General features: G+C 31.9%; 1 protein-coding gene across 1 annotated transcript in view; it reads left to right on the top strand.

Annotated features, from left to right (window-relative positions):
* Positions 1 to 284: 284 nt before the first annotated feature.
* The window catches only part of LOC140040714 (separin-like), a 50782-nt gene continuing 39444 nt past the window's right edge, over positions 285 to 11622 (top strand). The window contains exons 1-4 of the mRNA XM_072086849.1: positions 285 to 1788; positions 2002 to 2144; positions 5393 to 5589; positions 8048 to 8149. Coding sequence (XP_071942950.1) covers positions 300 to 1788; positions 2002 to 2144; positions 5393 to 5589; positions 8048 to 8149 — 1931 coding nt within the window. The 5' untranslated portion in view covers positions 285 to 299. The remainder of the gene's footprint in view (positions 1789 to 2001; positions 2145 to 5392; positions 5590 to 8047; positions 8150 to 11622) is intronic.

Here is an 11622-nt window from a genome sequence, read left to right as displayed (position 1 = left end):
AGACATTTTAATTTTGATGCCATCATGTCAAAAACTTGAATAACCTGGGTCACATATTTTAATCTTTACAGTAAATTTCAATCAGTTATTATAGCTCCTTAGAATAAAAAGTGTCTAAAGATGATGTGTGCAATAGTAAACATTTTTTTTACGAACAAAAGTGGGCATTTTGGCCGCTAACTTGAATCCAAGTAAAAAATGTGTACAGAATTAATATACAGTATGTATAAAAAATGTACAAACTCTAGATAATAAAATATAGATTAATTTACAAGAGAATTGAATGTTACTTTATTACAATGTTCTACCTCATGGTTGTTATTCTTATTTATTTCTTTCAGGCATATCTTGCTCCTCTTCACAATCAGAAAAGATGTAGAGAAAAGGCAAACAAATATGGGTTGTTTGCTATGAAGCTGCTACATGTATGTGTGCAATGCTGGACTGACTGCAATCCAAACAATCCAATGCTAGCTAGCCTCATTGTGATTTGCAACACTGCCTATAGTTCTTTACTTATTGCCAAAAACATGATGAAAACATCGCCATTAGCCTTGGAGAAACTCCTTTTTCATAATGTGTCACAGATTCTGAAAAAGGGGTTATTTCTAGATGGTTTGGCATTTTCAGAAAATCTATTGAAGCAGATGCAAGAATGTCACTCGGAACACTTTCAAGAAGACACAGTTGAAAATGATTATGACACTGTTGCTAAGCAATCATACAACCTATTATGGAAGGCTTGTGTTGAATTAGAAATTTCCGAAGCAAAACAGAACTCATCTAAACTCCATTTGGTTTTGCAGTTTCGACAACAAGCTTTGTCGTTTCTTCTATTATCCAATATGCCACTGAGTAATGTTGTTGATTTGATACTTAAGAGTGGAACTGAATTTGAAAAGGGTTCTTATAAATTGGATCAAACAGAGAAATGGAAGATTCTGGTTAAATTCTTTAATGGATCAATTACACATATAGCAAATAGCAAACATTTTTCAAAACAGGAAACTCTTTTGGAAAAACAATTGAGTTCTGTAATTCGTCTTGGAATCCAAACTGTTAAATTCTGTAGTTTTCTCCATGATACATCACAAGCTAAATATACCCTTGAATTTATTAGGAAAGAGTTCAATGAAGCAAAAGTGGGTGTGAATTACAATGTTGATGTTTTTCACTCAATTTTGGAGCTTCTTCAATGTTTGATTATGTTCGAATTCCATACTGTGAATAAAAAACAGGAAGGGAAACAACAAAAGCTGATTATACAAAATGTAGCTGGAATTATTGTTGTAATGAAGAACTTTCTCAATGTTATCACAAAACTGTTTGAGAAAAACATGTTGAACGATCACTTGGCTGAAAGTCTTGTAGAAGCATTAGAGATGATCAGAAAGTACACAATAGCAACTATCTACAATGATGCAAAAGACAAAAATCTGTACAATGATGATTTTTCAGATGTGTTTGTTGACTTTCTGATTTCAAATGTGAAAATATTAGAATTTCAACAAGTAATTATTTCTAAAATGACATCAAATAAAGAAGTTGGTAAACTAAAACATACTAAGCAGCAGATGAATGTCAAGCGACAGTTGAGTGTCCTACATCTTTTGGCCAATATTCTTATATTTCAGTTAGATGAGAAAAGAATGATAGAACACAACTGTTTGGAGCCAAAGAGTATTATTGGTAAAGTAGTTATGGTACTACAAAAACATGTCTCCCTAATCGAACAAGTCTCTTCAGGAAGAGGTGGAAGTGTACAAACTAATGAACATCGTTGGCTTGGTGAGTTAAACAAAGGATAATATTTATTAGGTAGTACTGATTAGTAATAACTCACTCAAGAAGGAAAACAGTAGTTACAACAATTTAAACATCATGCAAATGGTCCTTATGCTATAGTAATATAGTGTCTCGTTATAAAGACTGTTTCTGTACTTGTATTTACTGACAATAACATACATCAGTTCATTTAAATTTGTCTATTTTCTCCTACAGGTTGCAATGCATTTAATTTAGGTCTATTGATTTACCGCCAGGAGTGGTATAAAGATGCTATATTGCCACTTAGCCTTGCATGTAATCAGCTTCGTAAATGGTGTATCAAAGGACAGTGTATGAACATTGATAATTTACAAGAGGTATGCACATTTTAACTCGGCTGTTTAATTATGTTCTCAGCATATGAATAATGTTTTGCACGACCCTCAACTGATAACTTTTTTGTTTCTTCTCAAAATCTTGTCCTCCATTATTAGGTGATCATTTAGAATAAAATGATCACATTTTATTGTATGAAATCTTTATTATTGTTATTCTTAGTTTTTTTTTTGTGTAACTGAAAAAGTTGAAGGTTAATTATCACCAAAATTTCACAATATCTTTCAAATAATTTAACTAAAGCATGTTTTCATGTTGATGTTATTCAACGCTATCGTTAACAATAATCGGCGATCTCTTATGTAAATATTAAAATTTTAACGATTTACAGGAAAAAGTATTTTTTAACTGACGACGGCAATACAAATCGTCAGCGATATACAGGAAAAAGTGTAATAATCTACGGTAATCAAGTCGCGATCGTTGACAATCGCAAGAGTTGAATCCAGTTCAACTATAGCGATATCGCTACACTAAATATACAGCACATGACGTCACGTAATTGATGCAAAAATCTGCTGACTACATTTATTTTTGTTGCATCGCGGCGCGGTCAAAGCTAGTCCTAGTCTTGCCAAAGTGACTATAAAATGATGTTCCAGAAAGTGGGCGTGGGGATATTAGGTAGTTCTAAGTCTTCAGGCTAGTCCAAAATGCTATTTGGACTAAGATAGGCCTACTGAGAACGAAGAACCATCATTATAGAGATAGTAGCATGCCTAGGCCCACGTCTTCTACACTGTGAGAGGCAGGGGAGTCCTCTATTCATTTTTCGCGTTACGATGACGTCGAGAAAGACGACAGGAGTTTCAACATCGTTGAACTTTTACCGATTAACGATGATACTTGATAGCGTTAACTAACGTCGACAGGTAAACAGACTTTAATCCTAATAAGCTTTTCAGCGTGATCATTTATCTGTGAAGTCATTTATACATAATTTTGTAAAATCACATTAACAATCATATCTTCATAACTCATCTCATATCAATCAGATTCAATACATAAACTTCAGGTCAAGGGTAAAAATATTAGCAAATAAAAACACACATGTACACCATGAACAATTAAGTTTTTATCAATTTAGAACATGAATTAGGCCATTTGCATGTTTAACAAATTTACTGCACAAGCGAGCGCAATACTTAGAAGTCGTAAAAATATATATTTTTTTACCAAAGCGCATTCTACTTGCCATCCTTAGTACATTCACCAAATTTGAGTCCATTCCGACTTAAAATAACGCTATACGAGCAGGTTAAAAATGACGAAGTGCACACATTAATTGCACAAAAGTGCTGAAAATGGTAAAAAAATAAAAGGCATTTTTAAAATGAAAATAATTGTTCAGAATGCACGATTCTGGAAGCCATTGAGTTGTAGATATAAATTCATGTAAACATTTTACATAAAAAAATGTTGTGACATCAAATGGCAACTTGAATTTTAAAATTAGGATTTTTTATCTTTTTTGTAGGTTATCACATTCAACTGAGCGCATCTCGGTTATTTGAGCCCGATTTTTTCTGAAATTTCAGTATGTGCTTGTTCAATCAATTATCTTTCTCATGAATTGCCATAATTTTCATTTTGATGAAGTCATCTCGCCTAAAAATGTAATAATGTAGGCCGTGTAATTTCACCTTTAGCGTATATTTGAATATCTCAGCTCTTCAGAATTAAAGCTGACCTTGATGATTATAATTTATTATGGAAGCTGATGAAATGTACAGTAGATATGAATTCATATAAAAATTAAGCCTATCGTATGTTGTGTCATATACCCAGTTGAAGTTAAAAAGTAGTTTTTTCATTTCTTTCGTCAAAGTTATACAATTTTTAAATCACTGCGCTTCTACATCCCAAATTTCACGTTGTTTTTGATAACGTTATCATACCCAAAAAATTTCAACATTATGTGGGTCCAGTAATTTCACCTAGTGAATTATAGTTAATTATTAATTTTTTTCATATTTCAAATTATACCTAAGAATCAAATAATTATATCAATACGATATACACTACATTCTAAAAAGTTGGGATACCTAATTAAAGGTGACCTTGAGACTTATAAGTTAATATGAAAGCTTCTGAAATGTAGATAAGAATTCATGTATGTTTTGACGTTATCATATGGCCAGTTAAAATTAAAAAGTAGTTTTTTTATTTCTTTCGTCAAAGTTATACAAATTTCAAAGAGCTGGCATGGCGCTTCTACTGTACTAGGTTCCCCTACTTAGTGAAGGTACATTTTCTTTCAGTTAATCAAAAGGAACTTACTGAACCAAACTTTTGCAATTTAAATGATTGAAATCGGATAATCCATTCAAAAGTTATGGTCCGTTGAAGTTGGCAAATTATATTTGGAACCATTTTTGAAGGGTTATAACTTTTATAATATATTAATAACTTTGAAGTCCTTATTTTTGCCAAACCCATTGCGAAGTTATCATGATATATTAGACATCGTTATATGCAGAGACGAAATTTAACCAATCAGCGCTTGGTTATTTAATGCCACCCACCGGAAGAAGTCACCATTGTTGTTGGTTTGATTTCTTTGACCGCCAGCTTCAAAAAGTTTTTTTGCTTTGAAGATAGTTAAATTACTTATGTTTAACCCACTATCGTTTCGGACATCATACTGTACATCAAGTTACAGTAGTTAGACGATTAAAGAATGAAATACCTGCTGGCTAGCTACTACATAGAGGCCCACACTACAAAAACATCAACAATCCCTTCCCACGTGTGCTCCAAACATGTGTGTTTGGCCTTTCACGCATCAGTGCACCTCATTAACATACTTATATCATGATGTCCAATTTTATGTGAACGCTCTTCCTGTTAACTTGATATATCACGATGCGAAAGCACGATAAAATTAAAATATTATGTGAACGTGGCTAATGAATATAAAAATACATATTATTATTTACAAATATGGGGCATCAGAAAATAAAGACTCTTATCAGAAAGGGTCACTCGAGTACAGGGATAATAAACTACCAAGAATTGAAAAGACCAAAATTATATAGTTGTGATAAATTTTTCTTTCGCTTTTCACTCTGGGAGAGGGAAAGGGTACCTGAAATGATGTGGGTCAGTGGGTCAGGACAGCCCTCTCTAATGAAAATGCAATAGTTCAAAATGTTACCATTATATTTACAAATTGCTTAATTATTACCAGACACAGTTTAGGTACAACCTAATGTCCTTTGTTTTATAGATTCGACTTTTCACAAAGTTAGAATTACTTGCTGACTGCCAGAGAAAGGCAGGCTTTCTTAGTGATGCCATCGCAAGCTTAGAGAAGTCCATAGCATTGATGTCAACCACAGAGCTGGTACTGAAGTCTACTGTCGAACTGTGGATTAAATGTAAAAGGGATAGTGTAAAAAATGGCCAAGAGGAAATCCAAACAAGGTATTATATTGTCTGTAATGAATGGGATTTTTTTCATGGTGTTAATTAGAGGTTATTTTTAACTAACACACACAATTATATTACACAGTTATTTAGACCTTCAATAAATCCATTGAAGTAAATATATATTTGAGTTTTTGTCACTATCGTATGTCTAAACTTTAGCCGATGATGTTAAGAGTCTTCACCAAAACATGTTTGTAACCAAATTTAAGTTGATCATTCTTCTCCTGAGGACAATTGATTGAAGCATATTGATTGAAACTCAACAGTTCTTTTCCGAACTACATTTGTGGTGTATTGCAAACTTTATATCTCTTAAATCTGGAAAAGCACCAGCATATATTAACTAAGTGGGTTTTCGGAAAAATTACCATATTATTGACAATATTTTTATAAACACTATTTATTTATAACAGTTTTTATGACGTTCATTGACTTTAAAAAAACATTTGATTCGGTTAATCATAATTTTTTTAATTTATAAAATTGGTAAAATTTTTAACACTATTATTTCAATGTACTCTAAATTATCGGCACAAGTTAATTATGTAACTACAAGACTAGTAGATATACATTTTGCTGAAATGTTTGTATCCAGCAAGGATCACCACTCCCTGCTTTTCTCTTTTTTTCATAAATTCTCTAAATCCTACTAGTTCAAGAAGTAAAATTCAAATTGATGATATATACATTAATCATTTACTATATGCTTATGTGATACTGTTTTTAACCTACAATTTATTGGTTTAACTGTTAACATCCCAAAAACCAAATTTTTGTTTTTAAAAGAGGGGGAATACCAAATTTAACAAACATAGAAAGCACTAAGTACAATATTTACTCATATTCAACAACATGTGTAAAGAATTATTATAACACATTTTAAGAGAATTACAAAAGCTCGCTTAGTGAAATTAAACAAAAGAGTACAACAGTAGAAACTCATACAATAAGATTTGAAATAATTAATTTGAATATAGCTTTATATTAACAGAATCAGAACACTTCGAAAAGTTACAGTATGACACGATATTATCACTTAGATTGAAAAATAACAAATGACAAAGATACATAAAATTCCTAACAAAATTAAGCTGATTGCCACACAAGGAAACAATAGGATTAAAATTATTAGAAGGAAAAAAAGTAATACACAGTCTTTTTAGTATTGTACAAAATATCATGGTCCTTAGCAAAGTACTGTAGTGCAGTGATAGAGGGAGCTAGAAGGACCATATCATCTGCATAGCATAAATTATTTAATTTTATATTATTTATTTCACATCCATATCAAGAATTAGAAATATTTGCAGTCAAGTCATCAACATAAGAATTGTACAGTAAAGGTGAAAGAACCCCTCCCTGCCAAACACCATTGCTAAAAGAAAAATCATATGAAACACAAATACCCCACTTAACAGAAAATCTTTGATTAAAATAGTAACAAACAAGAACACGGACAATGTCAATATGCACATTATAGGAATATATAAGTTTACAAAATAATCTATAATAATAAATACGATCAAAGGCCATGGAAAAATCTAAAAACATGCAAACACAGGACTGCCGTTACAATTATAATAATCCACAGTCTGTTTCAAGATTAAAATATACATATCTGTAGAGTGATTAGGTTTAAAAGCAAATTGGCGATCATTAGTAAAAGAATCATTGCATAAATCAACTAAAATGCACTTAAAAACCCTAGAGGAAACACCGGCTAAAGCAATCGGACAATAATTATTTGTTAATTATGGGAATTACAATAACTTAGTCATGGATGGTGGAACATCATGCCGAGTGGAGTTGTGGCTTGTTAGTTATGATGCTTGGCTACCACTCTAAGGGTCCTGGGTTCAAGTCCCGTCACATGTCAGGATTTTTTCTAAGGACCAAATTACTCCACTCCCAAAGACTTGTAATAAGACTTTGTTTATGTAGAGCATCTTGTGTTATGTTTGTCTTGTGAACCTCTGAGGGTCCCTAATGATCAGCAATAGCTGGATGGATCACCCTCATTAACACTTTGACTGCCAAACACAACGCTTGACTGCCAACCACGAAGATCTTCGTGTTTCGCGTTTTTTTACGAAATCCGGTAGATAGGTTAATTATTGGTATACTATAACTATGGACACTATATTCGGTCTGGACCGTCAATATTTTACTTTTTGAAATTAACTAATCTGGTTACGAACTATTGTCAAAATGGTACCTGTCGAAATAACATACACCGTGCATCACAGTAGCGCGTACAGCGATGGTTTGGCGCATTGTGTATCGGTCGCGCGCTAGCTATGCCGCCGAAGCATTACAAAGGTTTTTGTGGATTGGCATGTTTGTTTGTTATCTGAATAAAAAATAATAGATGAATTTTCAATATGAAGTCTTTAATTTTATTATTGATTTTGAGCCTTTAATACTACTGTATGTTTTTAAATCAATTATGTAGAACTGTTAAAGATGCTATATTGGAAGAGCAGGTAGATGGAGTTGTTGAAAATCAGGTTACAGCCCTCTTACAAATCGAACTAGACATTTACAAGAATCAAAGGTAACATTAAAGTTTATTGACATAAAACAAGTAAAAATTGAAGCTAAACATTGTGGATCTATATATTTGAATGAGAAAGGAGACACTTTCACTACATTTTTAATTTAAGATCACAAACTATTTAATAGATACTGTATGTATAATTTGTAAATAATTTTTCTATCTTCAAACAGTTAAAAATGTGAAAAATACTGTAAATCTTCTAACAGTAACCTCTCTTCTAATAGTAACCCACCTTATAAGTAAATCTATAATAATAACCCACTACTCTAATAATAACACATAGGGGATACGATTAAAGTCACAAAAACTAATGATGCAGCCGTATTTTGAAATAATATTAATAATAATAATAATGGGAGTGGGGGAGGATTTAGTGTTTTTGAGTTTATAAAATAAAGTTAGAGTTCAACCAAATTTGTTTATTCGTACTGTTTTATTCTTTTGCTATGAGTTGCTGTTATTTTTTATTTTAATTTTATTCAAACTCATTCAACAGCGGGAAACCCGCCCCTTACAGAATGGAATAAACTATAACATATAAATATATATATAAATCTTAAAATCCAACAATACAAAATTATACAATTTTACTAATTTTATTACAAAAACAATTATAACGGTCAAAAAAGAGATCAATAGAATTATCTTTAACTACACAATTATTAAAAAGAAGACAAATACGTGAAATAAATCCATTCTTGGTAACATTAACACGACAATACGGCACATAAAGAAGATTACATTTGGAATTACGAGTACGACAACCAACAGCTTTAACATGAAAGGAAAACAAGGAGATAAAATTACAATTGAAACGGGAATTCATACATTTATACAAAAACAGGGGTTTTGAATTTTGAATTTCTTTATTTAGTAATCAAGGTTAAAAAACAATAAAAACAATGCAAAAAAAGTAGAAAAAACAATTGCACAGAAACACAGGCCTTGATTACTAGGAGTGCCAAGAAAAGTTAAAAACTTATTTCCACTTGGGTCCTAAAAACAAGGAACTGATAAAGAACATACAAATTACATCAAAAGAATCCTTAAAAAATAGCATAAAAATACAAAAGTTTAAAAATAACAGTTTATCTAACACTTATCAAAAATGTAATCCTAAGTTACAGTTTTAAGAAAGATTTATAATAAGAAATATATACAAAAATTGATTTATTGCACTAAAGTAACAAAATTACAATTGATTTTTACCCTTATTATATTTATATTATTTATTCTTAATTTACAGATTACAGAAAATTATTGATTTACTGCATTATGCTAAAACCTTTTTATAATTTATTGCACATGAGAATTAAATATTGAGGAGATGCTTTTTTAGTGACAATTTAAAATTTTCTAATGAAATATTACTTTTAACATATAATGGTATAGCGTTCCAGGCTTTTATTGAGTTGTAATAAAAAGTTTTTTGTTCGCAGCCCTTAATTATTGGAATCCTAAAATATAAATTTGTGGCACTACGTGTCCTTCTAGAGTGGTAATCAACAATACGAACAAAGTTACTATTTAGATACATTGGGGCAGAATTATTAAAAATTTTATATACATTGCATAAACATTTGAACTTAACTCTTTCTGGGACGTTCAGATATCCGATTGATTTCAGCTCAGATTGACCAACATGAGATCTCGAATCTGATTGAGTAATAAATCTGAATATTTTGTTTTGAGTAGTCTGAAGCCTGAGTTTGTGAACCTGAGAAGAGTCATTATACCATGCTGGGGAAGCATAGTCAAAAAGAGGCTGAATTAGAGCTGAAGAGAGAAGTTTCCTACTACCAAAATCAAGATATTTGGATTGTCTGTACATAAATTTTAAACGGCTATTTGCGCTAGTTATTACTGAATTGGCAATCAGATTCCCAGAAGCCTGTTGGTCAATCTGGACACCTAAATACCTTACCGACTCTGTTGATTTGATATCACATTCAAGGGCATTGAGTTGGAATGAGACATTTTTTAATCGACGTTTCGTTCCCAACAGAATGCATTCAGTTTTACCTGGATGAATTGTAAGTCGATTATCAATAAGCCAATCATTACAAAGATTTAACGAAGCACTAAGTACAGCCGAAATAGTATTAGGGTTTCGGTCTGAATACAAGATGGCACAGTCATCTGCATATAGTAGCACTTTACATTTTGATTCAACTGATGAAACAACATCATTTATGTACACTAGGAACAGCAAAGGTCCCAATATGCTCCCTTGGGGGACGCCATGTGCAATAGCCATATTTTTTGATTTACCTCCCTTAATTTCAACAAATTGTTTCCTATTAGACAAGTAAGAGCGGAACCATTTAGTTGAATCGCATCCGATTCTTCTGAGTTTATCACAAAGAATGAAGTGATCGACCGAATCGAAGGCCTTTCGAATGTCCAGCAAAACCATACCTGTAAGAAACCCATTGGCCATTTTTGATTTCACATGATCCAATAAATGAGTAAGACAGGTTTCAGTGGAAAACCCTTCTCTGAAACCAGACTGAGAATCTGTTATCACATCATTATCTTCCAGGTGTCTGGCTAGCTGGACATACACAGCCTTTTCTAGAATCTTAGAGGTACAACTTAATAGGCTAACAGGGCGGTAGTTATTTGTGTCAGTACGATCGCCTTTTTTAAATATCGGCTTTACTTTTGCTATTTTAAATTGGTCTGGTACAATTTCAGTTTTAAGGGAAAGGTTTATTATATGGGTTAGGGGACCTTTTAAGAAAGTTGCTCCATCTTTTAGAAAACGAGCAGGGATGTTGTCTGGTCCTGTGGCTTTATTAGGATTTAGTGAACTTAAATACTTTTCAACAAATTCTTCACTCACAGGATCAAGCTTAAATTTGGTAATATTTTTCTTATCATAATGAGTTTTAAAGTAACTAGAACCGGGTAGATATTGATTGCTTTGTTGAGGTAACTTATTTCTGAGATCCTGAGCAACGTGAGTAAAGAATCTGTTGAATTCGGTTGCAATACCTTTAGGGTCATTTATAGTACTATCTCCATTTTTTAACACTATCTTTGCATCACTTATGTTCTTATTACTATAACCTAGATTTTTTAAAGTTCTCCAGAGTTCCTTAGGTTTAGCTTTATTTTCTAATATTTTGGTTTTTATAAAATCGGCTTTAGCATTTTTAATACTAATTTGAACTAAATTTCTAATTTTAACATAATCTTCATAAATATCTAAATGAGTTTTGTTGTTAGTGAACCTTTTTAGTAGCCTGTCTCGTTCACGCAGCAAACTAAGAATGTCTCCAGTCATCCATTCTTCAGTTCTTGATTTAATGCGGATACGCTTCATTGGAGCTATTTTATCTATTAGTGTTATAAGGTGCTGGTGAAAATTTTTAAAAGCAATATTTACATCGTTTGAGTTATACACGTTAGACCAGTCTATATTTTCAGATAATGCAGAATTAAGTAGTTCGGGTGTATAATTTTTT

The sequence above is a fragment of the Antedon mediterranea genome, chromosome 2 (assembly GCF_964355755.1).
Source record: "Antedon mediterranea chromosome 2, ecAntMedi1.1, whole genome shotgun sequence".
Classification (NCBI taxonomy): Eukaryota; Metazoa; Echinodermata; class Crinoidea; order Comatulida; family Antedonidae; genus Antedon; species Antedon mediterranea.
Note: the sequence above shows the minus strand (reverse complement) of the source record. Positions and strands in the feature narration are given on the sequence as shown.